The following is a 26,061-nucleotide window of genomic DNA, read 5'->3' as shown; positions in this document are numbered from 1 at the left end:
AAGCTGATCAAGGAGTTTATGGGAAACACCAGGGACGGGGGAACTGGTGAAGAACACCGCGAGGCTGCACTCAGCCAAATCCAGACTGTGGTGAATTCTGTAGGGCAAATAAGCCTAGACTGTTTCAACAAATAAATGGCAAAAAATAGAAGGCAGAGGAATTCATAATTTAAAAGAGATTTAAGAGACATTTCAATCAAATAAAAAGTGTGAACTTTGCATGGAAACTGATGAGGACAAGTCAATCACAAAAGGACATTTATGAGATAGTCGTGAATGAGAACATTTTCTAATGACATAAGGAGTTGCTGGTGAGTTTTTAAGCATGGTAATGGCATTATAATTATTTTGTTTCTTGAAGGGGTGTATAAAAATACTTGTAAGTGAAATCACATGGTATCGGAAACTGCTTTAAGTAGCTCAGTGACACGGGCAGGTGTGGAGGTGACGGTGGGTGGGGGAGATAACACAACAGTGCCCCCGAGTTGATCATTCTTGGAGCTGGTGATTGGGACATGGTTCATGATATTATTTTGTCTACTTTATGCATGGCTGAAATTTTCCACTAAAGAGAAAAAAATATGAAAATCACCTGGCACGTAGTAGCAGCTCAATAAATGAGCAAACCACACTTAGAGCAGCAGTCCGGTCCCCAAGCTTTTTGGCACCAGGGACCGGTTTTTCCATGTAAGGGAAGGGGATTTGTGTGTGTGTGGTGGGGGGTGGGGGTGGCAGGGAGACAGGAGGCGGAGCTCTGGTGAGCTTGGCTTGTGGCCCAGTCCCTAAACAGGCCACAGACCGGTCTGGCAGTCCCAGGGTGGGGGACCCTGCTTCAGAGAGATTAAGTAATTTACCCAGTCACACCAAGTGGGCAAACACCGTGGCCTGCTCTCAGCAAGTCCTATGCCTGTGCAGCCTGGTTGGCCTGCTACAGTAATCACAAAAGCCACTCACTGAAATTGAATTTTTATTCCAAATTACTGTAATGCTAGAAAGACAAGAGCTGAAACTCAAAACAATTTGCATAACTGGAAGTCAGAAGTAGTTGATTTTCAGGAGAGCAAATGGTGTGATAGCAAGCAGCCTTGGCACTCTGGTGACAGTCATAACCAAGAAAGCATCAAAACAACCAATGTCCTTCTGATACACAATCTGGATGTATGGTATTTACAACAAATAACATAATAAGAAGGAAAGGAAAGGGAAAAAGACGAAGAAAAAACCCCACAAAATCTCAAACATCAGAAATTAACATTCACATAAGAACACAATGGTGAAGACTTTTGGTAGCAAAATTTTCACAATTATTAAAACGGGACTCTTTAAAAGTACCTCTTCAAATTCAAAAGCTAAAAAAACGGAAGAGGGAACAGTTACACTGGCTTGGAAGAGCTGCCGCCTGTCATGGAGATGACAATCAGTCCTACTTCCAAACAGTGGTAACAGGTGAGCCTGACAAACTGAGCAGAGGGGCCAACTGGTGCGCACTGACATCACTGACTCTGCGCGAGGGCGCGGGGCCCTCGCCGGCACCAGCGGAGGCCCCAGCTACTGCTCCTCCTGACCGATGCCGAGGCTGCCTTTCTGCACCTCGAGCTCCTCGGCACTGATCATCGATGGGTCGATGGCCGCGTATTTGGTTCCATGGAATTGCAGCAAATGTATCTGTAGAAAAGCAGAATCATTACCTTAAATGTCACCACTCTATAAATGCCTTGTACTCCTAAAATTACAGTAATCCATACTAATTAAAGAAAAATTGGAGAACACAGAAAAGTCGAAGTATTTTTTAGAAAACCGCAATCTGGGATTTTTGTTCCTTATTTAATATGTAGTCAGTCTCTCCAAGTTCTGGCAAACTTCATAAACATCTTAAGTGGTGCGTGCCACTCCACTAGGGCTTCACCCCCACCCCACCCTGCAGCTGCACAGCAGGTCCTTCCCACCCCCTGGCCTGCAACCCAGGCATGTGCCCTGACTGGGAATCAAACTGCGATCCTCTGGTTCACAGGCCCGCGCTTAATCCACTGAGCTACACCAGCCAGGGCTGGATGTGAGTTTTTTTTTTAAGACTCTTGATACTTTCTGCCAAAGTAATGATTTCTCACTGATATGCTTTTATAAATTTTATTTTTTATTGAATTTACAGAGGTCTCAAGTGTACAACTCAACAAAACATCACCTGCACACTGCATGTTGCGCCCACTCCCCTGAGCAGTCTCTCTGCATCTCTATTTCACCCCTTCCCCCGCTTTTGCCCACCCCTCCCTACCCCCAAGCCCCTTTTTCTCTGGCTATCACAACACTGTTGTCTGTGTCTATGTATGATATATATTTTTAAATTATTTTCTTGCTCTTCAATTACAGTGGTCTGCATTTACTTCCCCCCGACCCCGGCCAAACCCACCTCCCTCCCTTGCTTCCAATCCCTCCCCCACCTCAGTCTCACTGACATTCTAACGTCCATTTAGGGAGAGGATGAAGAGGTGGTATTTTTTATTTTTTGTGGGGTTGTGAATGCATTAAAAATAGATCAAGAAGTCACTTCATGGAACTCAGATTGACCCCATTTCTGTCTGGTGTCCTGCTCTGACTGAACTCATTGTGTCAGGGGTTAAGGTCGAATCCTATCAAATGGCTGCTTCAGTGTGTAGAGGCAGGAGGGCCTGCAGTTCTTAGAAAAGGGATGGTGAACAGAGCAACACGGGTATCTCTAATGTACCTACTCCAATAAATTAACGTAAGCCAACTGTATTGAATCGATGCCTCAATCCTACAGAGAATTCTGTAGTTCTACTCCACTATCAAAAAAAAGATTTATGTTTCAAATCAAAGACTTTTGGGTTCAAAGTGCTCTGGGTTCCAAGCTGGGACTCACCTGTACGTAAAGATTCACCTCCGCACTTCTGCATAAGTATGGGAAATTGCCTCCTGTTTTAAGGTGAGCCCTCCGGGCATTGGGATATAGTTTGTACATTTCTTCTTTAGCCTCAGTGGAAAGTGCACTCTGGTCAAACACCTTTTTAAGAAAGACAAGGTTGAAACCTACTGGTATTTTGGTATGTTCTTTTCACATTATGGAAAGGATGACCCTCAGCATTGCTTTCTCATGAGGAGCCACTCATGGAGTCCCTATGCAGTCTGGAGCACCTCTTCCTGCTGACCCCTGATGACTCTAATTCCAACGTATGACGCTAACTACAGATTTTGCTGCCAAATGTTTCTTGCATTTATGAGGGGAAAATTCTCCTACGAATTTTCTTTTTCCTCAAACATAGCTAATTAAATTAATACAATATTAACAGTGAACAAACATTGCTGAAAATGCCAATTAGTCCTGGCTGGTGTGGCTCGGTGGACTGAGTGATGGCCTGACCCAAAAGGACATTTTAATTTTATTATTAAACACAGCTACATAAGTAGAATATGCTCAGTAAAAAAAAAATTCTAAGACAATTTAGAGTATAAGAAAAAGTCTAGAGCCACAGCTAGCAGTTTGGGGCATATGATTTCAGATATTTTTTAATGCCCATACAAATTGATGTTCATATACATATGCAAAATTTTTTTCAAAAAGTAATTTAAAAGCAATAAAAAATGCATCTCAACTTGCTAATGCTTATATATGACCATACACCCAAGTGGTGGGCATATATCCAAGCGGTGGGCACAGTTTTAAAAGATGAGCAAGCAGATCAAATGCGCTGTGAGGAGCAAAGATCTCACTGAGAGTCCCAAAACGCCTGCTCCATGTCATGGTAAGCGTTGAATGCAGACATTATAGTGTAAAATGATAAAAAGTTACTGTTTACATGCTCATAATGAGTAATTTCCTGACAAAAATGAACTTTTAAAAATACCCAATTATTTGCATTTAGGGATAAATAGGGTTTTGAGGCATAATAGTTCTATGATATTAAAAAAATACAAGCCAAAAAAGCACAGTGAAATACCGCTTCACATCCACCAGGATGGCCGTTGTCAAAATGGCAGAAAAGAACCAGTATCGGCGAGGATATGGAACAGTGCACGCTGCTGGTGGGGGTGTGGAATGCCAGTCACCATGGAAGACGATATGGTTTCTCAAGAAGGTGAGCACAGAATCACTATACGATTTCAGCAGCCCCACTTCTAGGTGTAGACCCAGGAGAATTAAAAGGACTCAAACAGATGTTTGCGCGCCCACGTTCAGAGCAGCATTATTCACAATAGCCAAAAGGCGGGAGCAACCCATCGACAGATGAATGGATGAATAAAGTGTGGTCTAGACATATGATGAGATGTGACTCAGCCTTACAATAGGATGACATTCTGACACATGCTGCCACATGGCTACAGGGGCTGGGAGGCGGGGCAATGGGGAGTGCTGTGTAATGGGCACAGAGTTGCAGGTCGGGGTGATGAAAAGTTCTGGCAGCAGATAATGGTGATGGTTGCTCAACACTGTCAATGTACTTAAAGTCACTGAACAGCACACTCAAAAATGGTAAACAATTGTGAACTTTTGTGTGCATATTTACCACAACTCAAAGATGTAAGAAGTTTTTGTACTAATTAGACTTATGGAATCCTTGATTCTCTGCCCTCCTGAGGTACCTTCTCTTTGCTGCCCAGATGTGTGATAGCTGAGCTGCTGCTAAGAATAACAGAAATATACCATAGTGGGTAAGAACTACCATGTTTGTTTTAAATTTATTCTGATTTCAATGGTGTTATTCCTGCTGGGAAAAATACAGAACAAGCAATAAACAGATTGTTTTGCAATTAAGAAGGCTGGGAAGTTAAAAAAAAAACTCAAGGCTGCATTTGAAGAAGAACATTGAAAAATTATACAATAATCATGAGGAGGATCTTGACATGCACTTTTGAAAAGACAGAGCATCTACACGACTTAAAAGGAAGCTTACATCCATGATGGTCACAGGGATGTCCCGAATTTTATGAGGTTCCACATAAGAATTTTGACAATTCAGGGTAAGTCTTGAAGCCAGTTCACTCTGACCCAAACTTTCCAGCTACAGAAAGAAACACAGGTAAAGCTTTTAAATTAACTTTGCTTTCCACATTTACATTAAGTCCACAGACAATATCTGCTCATAAAAGTGGTATCACGTGTGGTGGGGCCGGAAAGGTCACCGACAAGGAAACGATGTACTTGAGAGACATCAGCAAGGCCTCTCAGGCGGTGGTGCTTTCCTCTCCTGGGAACCTGTCTTGCACAGTCTTCGGCTGGAACTGCTTCTTCAGCTACATGCCATGGGCTGTTCCCACAGCTCCAAGATGACAGATAAACATTTAGGAGACCCTAGAGCTGGCTAAAACCTCAGAAAAATCATCTAGCCCAGTAGTTTTAAATTTGAGTCTAGAGACCTGTTACATCCAATTCACCCAGAGAAACTGGGGGTGGGTGGGAGGAGTGGAATAAAAACACAGGAATCCCATGCCCAGGAATTTCAGTCCAATCGTCTGGTGTGAGGCCTTGGAGTCTGTACTTTGAAAAGCTCCCCACAATGATTCTGATGAATTACCAGCAGAAATATCTTTTGGATTTACTAAAGTTAATACTCGAGTCTGGTTAACGAGCACCTCCAATACATACTACATGAGACAGATTACCTTCAGGAACCAAAGAAACAGGACAGCTCCCAGTACAAAATTTCCCCCTCCCCCGCCCCCAACGCTATGATCCTTACCCTGTCCACCATGAAATCAATGGCATCAGCCATCACAGGGTCCACTGGGCCAGAGGAAAAGTTTCCAAGCACTATTTTTTTGAGCATAAATGATGGCATCAGCCAAAAGCTGTAAAACAAAGACCTCATCATTTAAACTGCCAAGACTACCCGTAAGTAGCAAATGTTCATTCAACCCTGCAGCACTGTATTAGGTAGGCACTTGGGATCCGAAGATAAAAAAGACCTAGTCCCTCCTTTCAAAGGGCTCAGCACCTTGTTTTTATATAAACTTTCCAGGGCTCCCTGAGTTATGGCTTAATATGATTAAACTTTTGAGGATCTGAATAATTGTAAGTGATATTTCAAAATACCTTTACTAAGGTAGACATTCTGATGGTTCCAAGACTTCCTCCCCCTCCAACTGGCCTTGTTTCCAGTGCTAAGCTATTTCCTTTAGAAGACTGAAAACTTAAGATATTGGCCTTCGTGTTTATATCACCTTTGGATTGACTGATATTTCAAAATAGCAAAATGAAAGAGTTACTGTACCTCCCAAAGTTTGCTATTAGATTCAACTGGGCTAACCCAAGATAAGATTTCATCTTTATGGATTTCTATTATTTGATTTTTGGTTGATGTTTATTCCATTAATTACAAATTCGAGGAGCCATTGTGTGGGCTAAGCACTAATTTCTCTAAGCCTGTACTGAGAAGACTATAAAAGGTGCAGACCCCCTCCTGATGCACACGCTCAGTAGAATGGCCTGTGGGCAGCGGAGCCTCCCTCACAAGAACAGTTGGCTGCCTTTCACTTACCGGAGTTCCCCACCTGCCCCCACAGCTCTCCCATCTCCTAAAAAGGACAATGCCTAGGTGTGCTCTGTGAGGGGTGGACCCTGTTGGCTATGTTGCCCCTTTGGCCTTAGTGTATGGCATGCAGTAAGTGCTCAGGTATTTGATAAAAAGTAGCTGATCTGCAAGAACACGAAATGAGATCAGTCTAGGCTTCTAACCACTGAAACATTAAAAATCATCAAAAATAGCCTTGGCTGGTGTGGCTCAGTGGGTTGAGTGCCAGCCTGTGAACCAAAGGGTCACCTGTCTAGGGCACAAGCCTGGGTTGTGGGCCAGATATCCAGCAGGGGGCGTGTGAGAGGCAACCACACATTGATGTGTCTTTCCCTCTCTCTTTTCCTTCCTTTCTCTAAAAATAAATAAATAGAATCTTTCTTTAAAAAAAAATCATCAAAAATAATCAAAGAGCTTTAGTACATCGCCTGAATATAATGTACTTGTAGCTGACATATACAAGAAATCGTTGCGTGAATGCTGAGTAAACTACTGAGATGACATCAGGAAAAGTGTTAAAAAATAGAAGTACAATCTTAAGTAAATGTGAAAATCACGAAAATATCATTTACCTGTAACATTACGTGAAAACCAACCTGATCAGACAGGTATGTCTGGTCACTGAGCTTTTTCCTAGGGTAGAGCCTAGCCTTGCTAGCAATGAGAGAAATGCACGTAAGTCAGCTGTAAGGCATCATTAGATACCTATCAGACTGATTAAAATGACAAAATCAACGAAAGGGTGGCTCGGAGGAAGCAGACACGCCCCACTGCCCCACGAAGCAGTCCTCGTCCCCACCTTTCTGAAAAGCAGCCGGACAGTAAGTATCAGGGCCGGCAGAATTCCTGCTGACAGACTAAATGCTCTAGTTCCTCCATTTTGGAGGGCATATCTCAAGAAAATAACCCAGAGAGGGAAGGAAAAAGGTAATCTGTACAAAGACTTACAGTAGAACATGATAAAAAAATTGGGGAGAAGCCAATGCCTAAAGAACTGCAGTGGTCAATACACAGAACTGTTTGCCCAACACGAGTGGAACAAGCAGGACACGAGAAAGCTGTGTGTGTGCCAAAGAGAAGCGGCGAGGGCATGTGGATGCCTAGTAAACAGAGCTACCCGATAATTCAGAGTAAATGACATCGCTGACTTCTGGGTTCATTCAATTCTCTTCTCGTGCAAAGGTGACTATTTCTAATTTTAAAAGCCAGGACAGTGTCAGAAGACAGAAGTAGATATGACCGCCCTCCCTCCTGCCCTGGTACAGCAAACAGACAAACAGACAAACAGACAAACACAAAAGCTAACCTTTTCAGACTTCCACTGAGCACAGAGTAAGACTTTTGGCCGAATGTTCACATTCTCACCTGTTTGCAGTCCACGTCTGATTAAAGATGGAGGTGTCGCTGAAGGAGTTGCAGAGGATGAGGGAATGGACTCTGGGAGACTTGTGTGTATATTCGGCAAATTTCTGGGCCAAAAAGCCTCCCAAAGAAGCCCCAAAAAGATGAACCTGGTTGTAAACAAACACAAAGAGGATCCCATAACAACGACCAATCCTGAACATAAGTGTATTTTTTTCGAAAAGTTGTTTTTAACTGTCACCAACCACAGAATAGAATGTCACGACCAGCCAATAGACTAAAATACCTGCAGCTGTTAGAATTTTAGGACATACTATATTTAGATGCAGTTTATACATCTCTCAAGAAAACAATACAACTGTGTGTACAAATTCTACGAGTTAAAAGACACTGTTCACAGATTGCATGAAAAAAAATGAAACCACTTAGCAGTTTCTGTTTAAGAAAACTACGATTCAGTAATCCCACTCTATGCTCAAGAAAATGGAGAACGCACGTCCACACCAAAACCGTGCAGGGACGTCCGCAGTGGCGATATTTATAACAGCCAAATATTCTGGAAGCAATCCAAATGTGCGCCAGTGGACGAATGGATAAACAAAAGGTGCTATGTCCATACCATGGGATATTATTTGGCAATAAAAAGGAATGAAGTACTGACACATGGATGGAACTCAGAAACTTTATGCTAGGCTAAAGAAGCCGGTCAGAAAAGACCAGATAGAATGATTCCATTTATATAAAATATGCAGAACAGGAAAACACACAGAGACAGAAAGTGCAGTGGGTTGCTGGGGGGAGGGGGAGGACTGACTGCTGAGTGTGGGGTTTCTTTCTGGAGTGGGAAAAAAGTTCTCAAACCGACTCTGGTGCTGACTGCGCATCTCTGTGAATGTACTAACCGTTGAATTACACACTTGAAAAAGGGTAAATGGTATGGTATGCGACTTTCATCTTCAACGAGCTGTTGTTAAAAAATAAGAGAAAGGGAGCAGCAGGCTGTGCAAGGTAAATGCTGCATTCGGCATGCACGTAAGTAGTGTCCTGGTACTCACTTTATCCAGCTGTAAGTGGTCTAGAAGTTTCCTGAATCCGTCGCAGAATTCAAGATGGTCCCAATAAACTGGATATTGCAACTGAAATAATAACAAATTTTAAATTTTATTTTAAAAGCTCTAAAGACAAACTGTAACTCATATACATCTGGAAACTGCAGGCCTCTCCTAACAGCACTTCTCAGCGACTCTGCACATGGCGTCTGATTTCAGGAAAGGTATGGTCACATGTGAGGCCGAGGGCACTGGGACAAGGCGGTCCCCACCCTGCTCTCACACAGCGCGTCTACAGGAGGGACTGCTGAGAACCTAAAACAAGAGAGATTATGCTGCAGGGATGCAAACAGCCCTACCAGAGATGGTTCAAGACTGGAAAAATTTAAGCAGAGAAGACAAGACCTGGGAGGAAGGCAGCAGGCGGTGTCTGCTGATAATAACTAGTTTTCTTGAGAAAGAAAAGCATTGTCAGGAGGAAGAGGAACTGGATTTGCTTTGTGTGGCCCCAGCTGGTGGTGCTCTTAGTAGAATTTTTGGTTACCTTCCCAGAGAAGAGATCTGGCCCACATTTCCTTTCCATTAAGTAGGAAATAAAATACATAATAGCAGGGGTTGTCCCACAGGAAGTACCACGTACATGTTAATATTCAGGGTCCCAGAGACAACTGCCAGCTCCACAGCAGAGGAACCTCTGCTTCGGAAGTTTGGGGCCCAACTGCCACTGTCGTTTCATGGTGCAGGCGTGCCAAAAACACCGGTCACCAGCTACGGGGCCTTCCCCACCCACACCATCCTCCCAAGCAAGGCGACTCAAGAATGACCAATGAGAAACGAGATTTAGACCAGACTCAGTGGTAAAATAACAACTAGAAACCAAAAAGTTCTTAATCAAATGCTAAGGCTATGAACTCATTAGTGAACCTCACTTCAACAGTCAGAGGTTGAAGGGGAGCTTTTAGCCACCTGGACGTTAGCGGATCTCTGCTGTCTCGTATTCCACGCTCACCTCCCGGTGTGACAGAGGGAGTGGGAGTAGAGTCCAAGGACTGAGCTGGGCGCTCCCTGAACCACCCACTGGCTGTGCGACCTGTGGTGAGCACAAAAATGGCCCAGACCTCAGTGTCCTCCTGGCTGAAAAAGGACAGTGCTTCCTACTGACCAGAGTTACGGGAGAGAACACACAGAAAAGCTGGGGGTGGAGAAGGTTCCCAACAGAGGCGTGTCCCCTCGGCGTTGCTGTAGTCTCTACTGTACCACCTTCCCTCAGAAGACTTCACTTCCCGTTTTCAAAAAGGGACACAATATCTTACCTCAATCAAAAAAAACGTGCCCTGCACTACAGTCAATCAGAAACAGAAGCACAAAAGAAACACAAAGACCCGAACTGGAATGCTGAATCAGTAACACCTACCGCTATCACCCGGTAACCCCATCCGGTCAAAGCCAAAATCTGCCGGAAGAACACATCTGCAGTCCCGCTGACTGGGGGGAGAAAGATGAGAGGACACCTGATATTCCTGGGACCTGCGTCATAGAGCGACCACACCTTGCTGTCATCATCATCCACGATAATCTGGAGGGGAAGTTACAGAAAAATGGAAAGTCTTGCGGATTTGGTTTTTGTATGGTTAACTTCACACTGTGATTTCGCTGACAATTTTAACACTGCCTTGTTTGTTACAAGGTAACCTGGGGGTCATACCAGACTAGTATGTAAAATAAACTGCTTTGGTCTCTTTCTCCTTCTTTGGTGCTAAGGACGCATTCCACAGAGCTGCTTCTTCCTCCAGTTTTTAATCTTCCTTTCCATCCATGATTACATGAAATCTCTTTGGTTTACCATTAGACAGTAAACTCAGTACATGGCATCTTATTTCTTCCCCATCCATGTGCGAGGGGGGAGGGCGGTTTGCAGGGTCATCCTCCAGGGCTGGCCCAGCAAACCGAGTGGGATCAGCAGGGTCAGTGTGTGCACAGGGGAGGCAAGACTTCAGGCCTTAGGGAGAAACTGGGTAGAGACAGTACCACTCAGGAGATGCTTCAGGAACCTGATCTGGACAGAGCTTCCAAAGGGGGGATTTCTGCTAGAGAGGAGGGACCAGGAGGGTGTGGGTATCACTGTCCAGGAGAATGTTTCAAACCATTTAGTGGGAGGCAGGGAGTGGGTACAGGAAAACTGCCTCTTTTATTTATTTATTTATTTTGAGCAGGGGAAGTGGGTGGAAAGGAGCAAGGTCATCAGAAACCTTCCTGATTGAAAGGTTCTGGACCCAACAGGGGAAGGACAATGAGCAATAATGAGCTGAAACTACTCAAATGCTCCACAGAGTTTGGCAGATGCTCGGTGTTCAATAAGTGCTAGCTATTAGTATTATCCATTGCGTGATGGTTTAAGTTCTGTTTTCTTTGACTTTTGGTGGTATTTGGAAAAGTACATTAATGGCTTGAACTTTTGCCAATACAATCAATATTTATCCAGAAGTTCAAGGCCTCCACGTTCTATTTTCTGAGATCTCCTAGCTGGCAGTGCCCTGACCCCCACGGTGTCACTCTGGGTGGCAGTGCACTAACCATGGTCACTGATGTTACCAGAAGCAGAAAACTGGGTGAGGCAAAGTCCAGAGGGCCCTAACCCTTCCGTTTTGGACTTCCCAAAGTCCAAAGGTCACAGGTGGTCACAGTAGTATCTCACGCTTATATTTTTACCCTTTGTATCTTTCACTCATATTTTTGCTTTTCATGTCTTTTTCCTGTTCTTGTGCTAAAATCTCTCAGTGGCCTCTGTCAGCGCACACAGTAAATCTCAGCTTTGCAGTAACAAAGTTCACATGAGAAAAGATCTCCAAAATTTTCCAGAAAAGCATTTCAATTATCCAGTTTGCAAGAAAAGTAACAAAAATAGCATATTCTCTTTTTCTTCCCCCACCCCCTAGTTTTATTGAGATATAATTGACACGGTATATTCTAAATCATTTAGAATTTGGGATTCAGAGTCAACAGTAAAATTTCAAATACTTAAAGGTTATTTATCATTGCAACTTTCTCAGAGTTCTGTGAATAGTAATTTTGTCAGAAATCCTTTGGAAGACACAATATCTGTTTAATAATTTAAAGTCTAGAACCACAAAATTTATCAGTTAATTTATCATGACTTTGGTGGAACAAACTGACGTGACAACTGCAGAAAATCATATCAATAAAACAACCTCCTGTAACTGCTTCTGAGACTACTCAGGTAAGTTTGGGTTGTTTTGGTTCTGGCGATCAGCTTGACGGGTGAGCCCATCAAGAGGAGCTCATACGGGTTAACTGGAAGGGAAAGGACAAAGCTGAGGGGCCCCAGAGGCCAAGTCTTCTCTTCGCTGGGCTGTAAGGAGTTTCCCTGGTAGCAAAAAGAAAGGAAGGGCTCCCTTCAGTAAGCAGCGAAGTACTTTCGGCTTTGAAGCCAAATTAATTTGAGTTTGATCCAGACCCTACCAGGCTGTGTGACCTTTATAACAAGCTAATCCACTGTGAACCTCAGTTTTCTCATCTGTAAAATGGGTATACCACTACCGACTATGTTGAGAGAATTAAATGAGATACTAGGGACTTCCTACAATAGTGCCAGGTATACAGAAGGTAGTCTGTCTATACTTGGAGAATTGTACCTCAAATTTCTACATGGAGAGTAATTTTGTTATTAATTCAAATGTAACTAACACTTCACAGCTGTCTACCCTGACAACATTACAGAGACATAAATGATCTTCAGATCCTTGTACTCTGATACTTAGGCAAGGGGATCAGCAAAGATTTTCCTCTGTGACTTCAACAGCCTTTGTCTAGTATGAACCCCAATCACTTAGAATTAATTTGGGATTCAGAGTCAATAGCAAAATTTCAAAATAAGTGTTTGGTGTTTTTGGACATCCCATGGAAAGAAACTTCCCAGAAGATGACCATGGCAGTGCGAGTATACCACTGCTGACAGAGGACCTCTAACGTAACCCACTATAAATCTTAAAGCCGAGGTACAGAAAAGTGCTTTATAATAGCATCTCATTGCCCTTTCTGTATAGTTGCTGTCACTGTGAGCTTTTCACTAAGCTATACTGAAGAACACACATATTTTGCTTGCTTGAATATGTAAAAGTAATTATAAAATAATGAGTATAGTTATATTCACTTTTACTTTTGATAAGTCTCAAAAGCTGACTGTACTTGACAGATGGGGTGACCTTTATGTTCCACAACTCAAAGTCATGATACTTGGCAAATAACCTTTCCCCCCGAACATGACTAAGACATAACATCTACCTCACACACAAAAACAACATAAGATTTTGCAAAAAAAAGGTGTAGTAAAAGTATACCTACCTTTTTAAGGGGAACTGTACTTCTAAACCAGTTATAATCAGGAGAGACTTTAATCTCTCCCATGATTGGCTGAAGTGGAGGTTAACCCTGAAATGAAAAGCATGTGATGTTTCATGTCAAAAACTCATGTTTACATCAGACCTACATGTAGAGTCTGGTCTAGCTACACCAACAATACATACTTTAAAGGGTAAAACCGAGAAAATTAGTTATTTTTCCACTGCTGGTATATACTTAAACTACAGAAAACTGAGTGAAATGTGATATAATTGTAGAGCAGGAGGGAGCCCTGACAGATAATTATTCAAACCTCCTCAGTTCCTTCAGAAGAAGAATCTGATCTACAAAATGTAAATGACGTACCAGAGATCCCATGACTATTGCGGAGCTAGGACTAGATGCTCTTCTGACAGCAGGTTGCCTGTCCTGGTTAAATGACTCCGAACTGCAGCACCATCACCTACCCTTGACAATGCCTTAATGCCTTATTAGTCCGTTTCAGTAAAGCTGTTCCTGTCTGACAGAATTACAGGGAACAGCCCACACTGGAGAAAGGAGTTAATGTAAGCCTGCTTCCTGATCAATTCACCAAATGCCATAAATTTAACTCCAGTGGAACATAACATCAGAAATTCTCATGTAGTTCTTAATACAAAAATCTAGGAAAATTGCTGTTCATATTGGTGTGATTAAAAATGACATAATATCTGCCCTGAATGGTGTGTCTCAGTAGACTGAGTGCAGGCCTGCGAACCAAAGGGTCACCAGCTCAATTCCCCAGTCAGGGCACATGCCTGGACTGCTGGCCAGGTTCCCAGGAGGGGGTGCGCAAGAGGCAACCACACATTGATGTTTCTCTTCCTCTCTTTCTCCCTCCCTTCCCCTCTCTGAAAATAAATTTTAAAAATCTTAAAAAAAAATGATATAACATCCTCTGAAAGATCTATGACAATATACCAGGGTAGGCTTGAATGCACTAGAACAAGCAACCAAACAAAACGTGACTTTAGGAAAAACATGTGACCTTGGAACAGTCACAGACCCTCTTTGGGCTTATTTTCTCATCTATGACTGTTTTGCTCTTATGTCCAAAGCCTAGAATAGTGCTTGGCACACAGCAGACATTATCTATTGACTAAATGAGTGACTATGTCTTAAGGATACTGAACTAGGCAATCCTAGAGTCCCTTCTAACCTGGGCAACTATGGGTTTTAAACTGGCTGAGCATTTTCAAGTCAAAGGCTGTTCTCACTGCTCAGGTATCTATCTGTGTTATGTCATAATAGGAACCTGAAATTATAGCTCCCTGTTGCAGGCTCTTATTGCCAAATGAGGAACTTCCACCCATTGGTTTCAAAGGATTCAAATACTTGCAATGTACCCTGCCCTCTACCCCAGGGCAAGTCTGGACTTCCTAGCAGGGCTGGGATGCGTTTGAAGCCCTAGGACCTAACTTCTAGGCTGACATTTTAGAGAAGCTCCTCTGGACCAACCAAAGGCAGGGGGTTCTAAACTCAATGGAGCTCTTCCTTCTCAGCCTTCACATCTGCTGCCTCAGGCATATGGGGCCCTCAGTGGCCTTGGCTGTCAGTTCCAACACTGCGGGGGCAGGTTACTGACCCGAGCCCCAAGGAAATGGTAAATGTAGACACACAATATTGAACTTGATTTACAATCTCAGTGTTGTAATAATGGTCTCTTTTCTCAAGGCTAGGATGGAACTTTTAGAAAAATTTGTTACATTCATAAGTTGCTCTAAAGTACCAAGAAAATGATTAGCCAGTCTTACCCTGAAAATCAGTGTGCACAGATAGTTATTCACATTGAAATAAAGAAAACCATTCTTTGCATATCCCATTTCTCTTAAATATTAACATGTTAAAAAAATCTTAGCCATTTGAGCTACAGCCTTTCCCTGAGCTGGTTATTACTTTTAATTGAAAGCAACTAGCACATATAGTTAATTCTGTAATATTTTCAACCTGGATAGATTTGAAATATTTCTGTATCATCTAAATACTTCCCAGTGGAAACATTTTTTTTACTATTGCATTACTATACACAATTACGATTTTACAGAAGAGAATATCAAAGACATGTTTAGCAAAAAGAAAATCTCAATAGGTTTGTATAACACCATAGGTAATTAAAACCAGAAAGCTTCCCTCTAGATTTACCAAATGTGGCATATAAAACAAATTACAGTCTGGAATCAACTGCAATGTACTAACCAAACTACTAAACACAAGTACACACACTGCCATCCACTTCTCCCCAAAGCAATCAATAGAAAGACGTTCCTTACCACAGTCCTCAATGTTATTCACAACCACCCCAGTATCATAACATTTTATAACAAATCTTGCTGGAGAGATTCCACTCAACTGTGACTAAATTTTTGTAGTGGCAAGTGATTTTAACACTTGTGCTGGTTTGGCAGCACATGAAAGGTAAGACAGATACCAAATGCTGCAAATGACCAACTGACGTCTAAGTGGAAAAAAAAAAAAGCTCACTGCTGCAAAGGGAAAGCAGCTGTGAGCAGTATGAAAAGGAAGTTTGTTCTCCCAGCCCTCTCTCACCAACTTAAGGGGAATACTTTTCCAAGTCACAGGAGTAACATTCTGTGTATGGCAAAAAAGGTTAACTGAGATTGTGACCAAACTGGTTGGTATTAAAAAGGAAAGAATGTGGGCCATGAGCTCAACACTGATTTGATCTCTCACAATTCAATTCTTCCCCAAAACAAAAGCACCTGTTCATGCTGGTCGGGAAAGGGCCATAGAGATTAACCTTCCTCTTGCCCAAGGAAGCCCCTCCTCCTGGAGAGCTCTGGACACTTGGTCCTCCCTGGCCCAAGAGCTGCCCAAAAATGAAACTGCCAGTTTTGAGTGTTCACTAAGAATTACCAGCACTTACATCTCAGAGTTTCAACAGAACCTGCCAGTTTACAGTCAATTAAATCAGCTTTAGGAATTTGTCACATAACTAGCTTAACTTGTCAGAGGTTTTCTGATCCTTTATCTCAATCTGTAGTTGATCTACATATGGACAATGTGTGATTATTAATTCCACAATAAAAAAAATCAAACCTGAGAGTCCCCAGGCGATGCAACTGGCTTTTAAAAGTAAGTCTCCATACCTTAGCACACTAGCAAACAGCTATCTTTTTTTAGATCTCTTCAGAGGAAGATTTAGCCCTCTTTTTTTTCCATGAACTTTTTTTCTCCATTATCTTCTAAACCTCATGGGAGGAAAAACTGCCTACTTGACATTTCTTCTGTGACACCTCATCCTGTGTGCTGTCTTGGTATAAAAGCTTTTGGAATTTGCACACAGCTATTAAGTTACTCCTCAGTCTCTTGAATCTTTGTGCTAACAGGAGCTGCAGTATTGTAAGGTGGAGAAGCAGCATAAATGCAGAACTCCTAACTCCTGGAAATGAGAAGAGGAAAAGAGACACTCTAGCCCTGCTACTTTTCTCAACCCCCATTCACAAGTCTCACACCTGGCCCTACTCAGCGGTGACAAAGTCATTTGTCACTTTCAGGCTGAGGCACAAACTCCAAAACAACTGGCCTCTGCTCAGAGTTCTTAAAAGTTTACTGGAAGACATGTTCCTGGGCTGCAGCAGTGTAGCCCCAGGATGGGATTACAGGAGCTTGCCCTGGTCAAGCGCCCCCTACCCTCACCCCAGGCGATCCCCACACGGACCCCGATCCTCTCCGGGTTACGCCGGCGTCAGCCGCACAAGGGCAGGGTCACAGGCACACCAACCACCCCCAAGAACTCAGACTTGAGCTCAGTCTGTCTCTCTCTCATACACACACATACACAAACATACACACACGCACACAGAGGGACATGTGATCACATGCACGGTCACATGGATCGGACCACTCACAAAGTCACAACCACTGAGGCAGTCGCAACCCCCTACACGTCACACACCACACCCCGTTTCCCGGGGCCTCGCCCACCCCTCACCTGCCGTGGCCGCCCCCACGTCCCTTACCCTCCTTCCCAAGGCGGCTCTTTCCTCCAGGGCGGGGGCGAGCCGGGGAGGTGGCTGGGACCGCGTGGGGACCGGAGGTCAGAGCGCTCGGAACCCGAAGGCGCAGCAAGCAGTAGGGGCGCACGGGACAGCGGGCCCCGGAGGGGCGGGGCGCGCGGCCGAGCGAACCTGGGCCGCCCCGCTCCCTCCTCCTGAAACGTCCGCGCATCAGGCGCAACTCTCTCGCTTCCGGGTTTGAAGGAGGTGGGGTCACGTCGTGAGGAAGGGGCGGGGCGGCGGGGCTCCCGTGGTCACCATGGCGACGGACCGGCCAGAATCCTAGAGCTCCTCCTTCTTCTCGCAGTAGACTAAGCCGAGGTCCGCCTAGGCTCTGGAGGGGGGATCCGGGGGTAGAGGTGGTCTGAGTTGCCCCTGTGTTAGGTCTGGGTCACCTATCTAATGTAGGCGCCGAGGGAGAGGTTATGGGAATGGAAGGAGGAGGTCCTCGAGCTCCTGTGGGACCTGCCTGTGCCTTCAGTTCGCATCCTCTGGAGGAAGCAGGTTCCCTCTCCGCGGTGTAAAACTGTGTGGGAGACCCCTTTGAATTCCAGGCTTGGGTGAGCAGTTTTGCATCCTCTCTTTTCTTGGCAAGTTTTTCTCCTTTGGGACAGCCACAGACTCCATCCCCGGTCCTCCACTGTAACGCGCCCACGCCCCTTTCCAGACTTGTGCTGACGATCTGGGAACTTTCCCGGAGCTTTCTGGGAACAGCTCCCACGGAGCCTCCAGCTCCTGCATCACTTACCTTAAAGGAGTAGAGAATATTGATATATTTAAAATCATTTTTCTTAAGCAGGATGTTGCAGATGTCAGGACTTCTTGAGTAAAATATTTGCTGAATCAATATATGATAAGATTGAGTAACATTCAAGTCTTCGTGTTTGAAGTTTTTAGTGATTCTACCTCAAGGCCCTGTTGAAAGTGCTTCTCCCTCATCTGCTTTAGGGAAAGCTTGTGCCCCGTTTAAATGCCTTTCGATTTTGCTCTTACCCTCCGCAACTGTTTATGGGATTAAGGTCAGGGGAGAATCCTAGTAAATTGCATCCTTGGTTATGACCTCTGCCCTCCTGCTCAGGATCCTTCGGTCTCAGTGTAGAACTTGGACAAATCCCAAAAACATTTCCCAAGAGCACAGTAATAACATTCGCCCCCTCCCCCACATCACCTTTTTTGGAATTTCAAATCAGTCGCAGGAAGCAGTCTTTTATTATAAACACCACGTAGGTGATAGGGCATGTTTCCATGGAAGATTTTTAAAAAGATTTAATTAATTTATTTTTAGAGAAAAGGAAAGGGAAGGAGAGAGAGAAATATCAATGTGTCATTGCCTCTCACGTGGCCCCCACTGGGGACCTGGTCCGCAACCCAGGCATGTGCCCTGACTGGCAATCGACCTTGGCAATTGAACTGGCGACCATTTGGTTCACAGGCTGCGCTCAATTCACTGAGCTACACCAGCCAGGGCTCCACAGAAGATTTCAAACCTTGGAGCTTTTCCTCAAAACTTTGGAATAGTTTAATGAATGGAATAACTGGCAAATCACTGTCTGTATGTAAAACCCATTATGAGCACCCATTACCTTACCTGTCCAACTGGGCTGGGGGCTTTATTCAGGGAAAAGGGAAGAAAGAGAACAGAGTGACTCAACCAGTGCTTAGCAAATGATCAGGCTTATAATAGGTACTAGATGTATATTGAATGGCTTAATGAGAGAATAAATAAATCTATCCATATGTATTCCTAAAACTATATTCCTCAGATCCCATGCCCCAGACCTCACTTTAGTAACAGCCTTAATATATATATATGCTCAGATATATTATAAGTCCTTATTCTGTTAGTTTATTAATAATAATTTTTAACTTGACTTGATAATGGAAAACCACTTCACTATGTAGATATGTTTTGTTACATATATGCTTTTATTAAAATGTAAAAGATCGAGCTAAAAATAATGTTTTGTTTTCATGAGAAAAGGACCCGATGCTCATGTTTGGATCCTCCTGTTGTTCTGCAGCACATGGCAAGCACATTGTCCATTCCCTGATCCCAACCAGAGACATTGAATGTTTGCGAATTCCAGCTGCCCTCTGACTGCACAACTGCAGGGAGCAAACTTTTGGTCCAGGGTAGGCCACAGTACAGACCGACCTGGTGTTTAAGGCTGTGCCGGTTCACAACTGTCGTGGTTGGAGTCTGCCAGGTGGTTCCCAGGGCACCCTGTGTGAGAATTCCACTTGAAATACTTCGTGAACACCAACCAAAATAAACAGATGGCCAGCTGGCTCTCAGAATTGCCTAAACCCACACTCTATCCCTCAAATCGATCTCTGGACAGATACTTGTTTTAAAACATACATAACAATAATCCTAGCTATATTTCTAATATGTGTTATACACACCAAACAGTACTCTAAGGAGAAAATGGAGATGTACAGAGTGGCAAAGGAGAACTTTGGCTTTTAGATTTAGTATTTAAATTTATATAAGAATGCATTCATATGTTATTGTGTGATAGAAATAATTAAAAGCAACTATATTCATGCTTTAAATTCTGCCCTAAACCCTGTTTGAAATGCTTCAGTAGCTCCCCACTTGAAGCGAAAGTCCAAGGCGCACAGTCTGGAGCAGTTCTGGCTCTCTCAAAGGGCCCTGAACACTCTGTAAGGTCTCAAACCTTGAGGTATTTATATACGGGCATGCCAGGTGCTTCCCTCTCGACCCACCAGTGACTTACCCCTGTTTTACCCCCAAGAACTGTAGGTGTGTGAAAAAATGAAAGGGGCACAAAACACTTAGATTTCACACTAATACCAATTCTTGGAATACCATCCTCTTAATAAGCTTCTCAGGGTACAACGGACTGCAGTGTCACGTATCAAATTAAGCTGACACCAGAGATTGAAAATGAACATTGTGTCCTCGTTGCCAGACACAGTCTGTGCAAACACACACCACACTGGAGCACAGGGATCAGACCCAGAGAGGGGGTTCTAGAACTGCCCAAGGAAGATACTGATGTGACTCTTCTACAGCTTGCTATCTAAGTGTCCTATCAAATAAGCTATATATGGTTGTCATTAATAATTTATTATCATTTTCGAGTTAAACCTCAGTTCTGTCCTTAGGTAAGACATTTCCTCTCTGTGGGGGTGGTTTCCTTCACTATAAAACGAGTCCAAGGTTAGACTAAATGATCTCTAAGCTCTTTCCCATTTTAAGATTTTAGAATTTTATATATTTATGAGAGACGTATTACGGATTTTTACAATAGCCTTTCCTCAAGGTTGCTTCTTTCTGATAATCATACCTCACCCTTTCTCTTTCCTATCAAACTTTTAAAAAGTGTCACAAAAATGCCTCTTTAATGGAGACAGTATTTTAACTTCATGGATAAATGTTTGTCCATTGCTAACTTAAAAAAAAAAGATTCTTATTTATTTATTTTTAGGGGAGAAGGGAGGGAGAAAGGGAGAGAAACATCAATGTGTGGATACCTCTCATGCGCCCCCTACTAGGGACCTGCCCTGCAACCCAGGCATGTGCCCTGACTGGGAATCAAACCACAGACCCTTTGGTTTGTAGGCTGGTACTCAATCCATTTAGCCACACCAGCCAGAGCCATTATTCTTTTTAAAGTAAAAGTTCCTAAGCAGAGGTACCACCTGTCAACCTTGCATCTCATTTCTTCTGTAAACAACGTGATAATCTACCTTTGAAGAACAGCAATAAGTAACCCTGCAAAATAAGAGCTGCGTGAATACACTACAAATAATACAAAACAGATCCGTAGAGTTCTAGAAAACTTTATGAATTCTCAGAGGTAATAAAGACAGTGGCTAAACAGTAACTGAAATGAGTAAACTGTTCTTGAAATAGTCTAGCATAGTCCTTGCATAAATGAGCACTCCAAATGTGCTCTATTTCTTCATTTCTGAGCACAAAAGTCTAATACATTAAATTCGCTCATCAAGGTTAAAAACATTTGAAATAGAGGCAGGGTAGTCCAGGGTTAGAACCACAGACTGGTGTCAGACTACTGGAGTGTGAACTCCAGCTCTACCACTTAACCAGCTGTTTAACATTCTGGAAGAACAAGGATCATTAACAGTACCTGGCTCAGAGGGTTGTTGAAAAGATTAAATGAGATAGGTCAGGTTAAGCCCTTAGAAACTTAGCCAGAACTCATAAAATGTTAGCTAATAATAATAGTATTGAGCCTTGGCTGGCGTGGCTCAGTGGATTGAGTGCCTGCCCGTGAATCAAAGGGTCGCTGGTTTGATTCCCAGTGTAGGGCACACGCCTGGGTTGCAGGCCATGTCCCCCCAGTAGGGGGCGTGCGAGAGGCGAGCACACATTGATGTTTCTCTTTCTCCCTTCCTTCCCCTCTCTCTAAACATAAATAAATAAAATCTTTAAAAAATAATAGTATTGAAAACTTACTGTGTTCTGGGCACTGTGCTAAGTGCATTACATATATTATTTCTATTCCCTATGACAAAGTTGGTATAATTTTTATTTCATAGATAAAGAAACAGATTTCAGAGAAAGTGGATAACTAGCTTGGGCTTATTTAGTGGCAGGACCAGGGCTCACACCATGTTTATTGAATTTAAGATTCTGCCTCTTGAAATAGTATATTTTTACCTTGAAATCATTTGATTAACATAATGGAAAATGGTGAAAACAGGTTTTACTACCTTACATACAAAGTATAAAAACAATAAACATCCTTTTTGGCAACCACTCTCAAGAGCCCCTTTTAATATTCAGAACATTTATTTTGTTCCCTAAACCCAATCAAGGGTAAAATCCGTTTAAACAAAATCCATAGTCTCCAGGTTTCTAATCTTACTATTATCAGTAGCTGTTGCTGGACTCCTGCTTTGTCGCCTTGAAAATGAAATTTTGAGTCACTAGGTTGTAGATCCTTTCCCACTCTGAAATTCTTTCCCTTCTGTTGGTCTAAATGCACCTTGGCAAGCCATTGCTGCTGCTCAGAGGAGGACCGTTGTTGCAGGTCCCCAGAGGAATCACGGCATTTCTAGACCGTGGTGGCAAGACTGTCGACTGTTTATTGAGTGTCTACTATAAGCCAGGTAGTTCCCTGGGCATATTCCGTCCCTATGTTTCTATTCCTCAAGGTAGGTATTATGCATATTCTTTTTTATTTTAATTTTATTTATTTATCTTTAGAGGGGAAAGGAAGTAGAGAAGGAGAGAAATATCAATGTATGGTTGCCTCTCGTGCATCCCCTGCTGGGAACTGGCCTGCAACCCAGGCATGTGCCCTGACTGGGAATTGAACCGCAGTTGTTTGGTTCGCAGGCCCACGCTCAATCCACTGAGCTACACCAGCCAGGGTGGTATTACATATTCTTAAACCAAGAAACCATAGTTTAAATATTTTAATAATTTATCCTGGGCCACCCAACTAATAACAAGTACCTGAATTGTTTTGAGTCTGGTGTTTTTTCAGCAATGACAAGAGTCAAAATAGAAGCAGCTTGCAAAGGAGGAAATGTGCTTGAAAACCCATCCTTTTAGCCAAAGCACAGAACTGACTGTGTTCCACCTTCCTTGAGAGGACCCTGGACCTTGGGGCCAGCATTCATGCCTACCTCTTAGGCTAGTTAAAGCGGTTACTACTCTAGCATAAAAATTATTTATTGAGGGTGATAAAATGGAGAGTTTATATCTAGAGATTCTGACTCACAGTCTGGAGCAGGGCCCAGGAATCTACATTTTAAACAGGTGCCCCAGGTGATTTGCATTCAGCGGAACCCTGCTCAGTCACACTGGACTGTGGTTTCTGTAGGAGCTTGAACCCAGTGAGTCATACAGTTTCCTAAGGCCTATCTGGGATGTGCACACTCTACTTTTTCAAAGAATGGGTTGCCCACTGGAAGATGGTATTTCTAAACCTGGTGTTTATCCTCCAGTCCCAAGATAGGCCCAAGGCTCTTTAGATGAGAAACTGTCCTTTACAGAATGGCTTCGCACTCTTGCCTCAAGATTTCATGTGAAAGGTATTTCACACAGTCCTAAGTATGTCCACCATGATGACCAACTTCCCTTTCCAGCTCACACTGCATCACCCACAGCCCCCTACTCAGCATTAGGCTGTTTTCTGTAAAACACTGGACTGGGTGTCCAATTTTTCCGGGTAAAATCAATGGACTGGGGTGGGCCTTGACTCAGTCTGGCCAAGGACTAGATAGAAGTGGTCTAACAAAAAAAGATTCTATTCTGTCTGGTAAAGGCAACGGTAATTGGCAAAACCATCAGATAATATCCATCCAGAATGTGGGGTGGCAAACCTGAGACCATTAACTGTTGGGAGCCACCCTGCCTGGTTTCAGATCCCTCGTGGCTAAGGCTGAGTAAAAGGACCTTGGGACCATAAGCCACTTAGGAAGGAGACAAAGCTTATCTTCCTTGTAGGGGCACTGCCTCGGCCCCCTTTCACCTCACCCTGCTTGGCCCCAGCTGATTAGCCAATGACCAGTAAGATTCCTCAGAGGGATGACCCAAGACACGCATGGTTGTGAAGGGGCCCTCAGGGAAGGTCTTGGGAAGCTATAGAAAAAGGGGGTGATGGACCCTCACCCCTTGGCTTTGGCATAGTCTGAGTCCTCATTCTGTCTGCAAGAAGTTTCCTAATCTTTTGGCTGCCTTATTTCCCTGCCTGACTTAAGCCTGAAACCATGCCAGAGGTGGGTGCAGCCCTGTGCTGGAAAAGGTGGGTTCCCTGGGGTGATCAGGCCTAAGAAGGAATGCATAAAATCCTATGAAATCTACTTTGCTAATACTCTCAGTTTAAATAAGGGTCCAAGCAGGAAGTGAGTTTGTTCCTCAAAGTTTTATGGCCCTTTAACTATCTGACCCTGACTCAGAATAAGCTCTCAGAATTCTTCAAATGTTATCTGTTGTTTAATCATTTATGCCTGACAGTGATTGATGAGCTTTACCTGTATTCCTATGAAAATTAAAGCCAATAAATGCCCATTGAGGAACAGATTCCTGGTCCTTCTCCTTTAAGAGATTGGCCACCTTTCCTCCCCAAGCAAATCATGTCTTGATAGACTTATTCTCACCCACAATGCTGTGGACGCTGCTGGCCAGTGTCCAAATCAATTAACCACTAGTAGGAGATCAGAACTGATAAGACAGCTCATCCTCAGAAAGGCTCCCCCACTCCCTGTGGCAGTGTCTGAATGGGCGCTTCCTTAGGTCCTCAGCAGAAACCCCCACTACCACACACCTATAAGCTCCCAGAGGGCACCGATTCTCATTCCCTGATTTCTCATTTTTGATTAGTTCTTTTTATCTTCAGTCCCATTTCACACACGAGGAAGCTAAAGTTCAGTGAACTTAAGTGACTTGTCAGAGATCAAAGAGCAATTAGTGGTGGGTTCAAAACTCTCCATAAGAATAAAATACCCATGTTCTTTCATTTCTACAGCAAAAATCTTTTAAACCCTTTGCCCCACCCCCATAACGAGCTATAGTCCAGATCTTCGCATTTCCAACTTCCCAGCAGGTCTTCCTACCCCAGGTATTAGCTCCAATCTCCCTTCTACCCCACAACCAGTTACCTGACCCAAAAATGCAGATCTGGTCATGTGACTTCCTGATTAAGCCACTTGCATATAAAACAGTCCATGACGTGATCTTCTAGTCTTGCTCTTCCAGTCTCATTCATTCATACAAATTCTTCCAGGCACTTCTTTTCCCTGTTTCTTCCATGATTCAGTTGCCTTTTTCACAGCCAGCTTTTTATCTAAGTATTTAATTAGCCCATACATTGAAGAGAATGTATGGCAAATTTATGGTGTAAAGAACAATAAAAGGTAATCATGGTCCCACTGCCTAGTCTAAGAGCACTACTAAAACCCTGTGTGAAAGTGTTTCTTTGACTCTGTGCTTCTTTCTGCACATGCTAGAACGCCCTTCCAGGCCTTCGTCTGCAGAGTGAACTCATTGTTTAGAACCTCAGATTCAGCTTTACTTCCTCCGGAAGCCTCCACTGACTCCCTTGAGGGAGACTCAGTGCTTCCATGATGCCACTGTGGCACTTACAAAGGTATCATATTTGCTATGTTTTCCTCCCCAATGGATTGGAGATTCCAAATACTATTTGATTGCTTCATCTCCAGCAACCAGTGACCAGCATAAAGTCCAGTTACGTAGAAAGTGCTCAATAAATATGGAGGCCGTACAACCTGGAATTGCTTGAGAGGCCTGGTTTATGCCTCTGGTCCCCAAGAGTAATTATTACAGGTGCTTCCTTTTACTCACAAACCTGTCCTAATTTAGATGATCAATGATACGACTGCCCTATCAATAAATGTACTGCAATGAATGAGCAGAGAGATTTTAACCGATAGAATCTAGGCAGGAAAAGCTGATATGTAAATATCCTCAAATAAAAATTCAATAGCTGGCCATGGCTGGTGTGGCTCAGTGGATTGAGTGCTGGCCTGTGATCCAAAGGGTCTTGGGTATGATTCCCAATCAGGGCACATGCCTGGGTTGTGGGCCAGGTCCTCAGTAGAGGGCATACTTCCAGGAGGGGGCACCTCCTCCAGAAGTTCCCGACTCTCTTAGAGACAGAGAAGGTGAGTTTACACAGACCAGATGCTCAATAATTTTTATTGCATAAATAAGTTGAAAAAATATTAGGACATTCCTATCTCAAGAAAACT

General features: G+C 43.4%; 1 protein-coding gene across 3 annotated transcripts; it reads right to left on the bottom strand.

The window, feature by feature from the left end:
* Nucleotides 1–954: 954 nt before the first annotated feature.
* Nucleotides 955–17,539, bottom strand: SPG21 (SPG21 abhydrolase domain containing, maspardin). 3 transcript variants are annotated; one of them, XM_037155761.2, is made up of 9 exons: nt 17,286–17,539; nt 13,298–13,384; nt 10,350–10,511; nt 8,942–9,022; nt 7,890–8,035; nt 5,694–5,802; nt 4,908–5,015; nt 2,879–3,019; nt 955–1,665 (listed from the first exon to the last, which is right to left on the bottom strand). In XM_037155761.2, the coding sequence occupies exons 2-9, from the start codon at nt 13,358–13,360 to the stop codon at nt 1,549–1,551; spliced, it is 927 nt and encodes a 308-aa protein (XP_037011656.1). In that variant the 5' UTR covers nt 13,361–13,384; nt 17,286–17,539; the 3' UTR covers nt 955–1,548. The 3 variants fall into 3 exon arrangements, with proteins under 3 accessions (XP_037011656.1, XP_037011655.1, XP_053526118.1); XM_037155760.2 differs by having other exon boundaries at nt 17,314–17,539; XM_053670143.1 differs by lacking the exon at nt 2,879–3,019 and having other exon boundaries at nt 17,314–17,539.
* Nucleotides 17,540–26,061: the final 8,522 nt, after the last annotated feature.

Source organism: Artibeus jamaicensis, unplaced genomic scaffold, assembly GCF_021234435.1.
Source record: "Artibeus jamaicensis isolate MK-2021 breed Jamaican fruit bat unplaced genomic scaffold, CSHL_Jam_final contig_548, whole genome shotgun sequence".
NCBI lineage: Eukaryota > Metazoa > Chordata > Mammalia > Chiroptera > Phyllostomidae > Artibeus > Artibeus jamaicensis.
The sequence above is the reverse complement of the archived record's forward strand: the minus strand, read 5'-3'. Positions and strand labels throughout refer to the sequence as shown.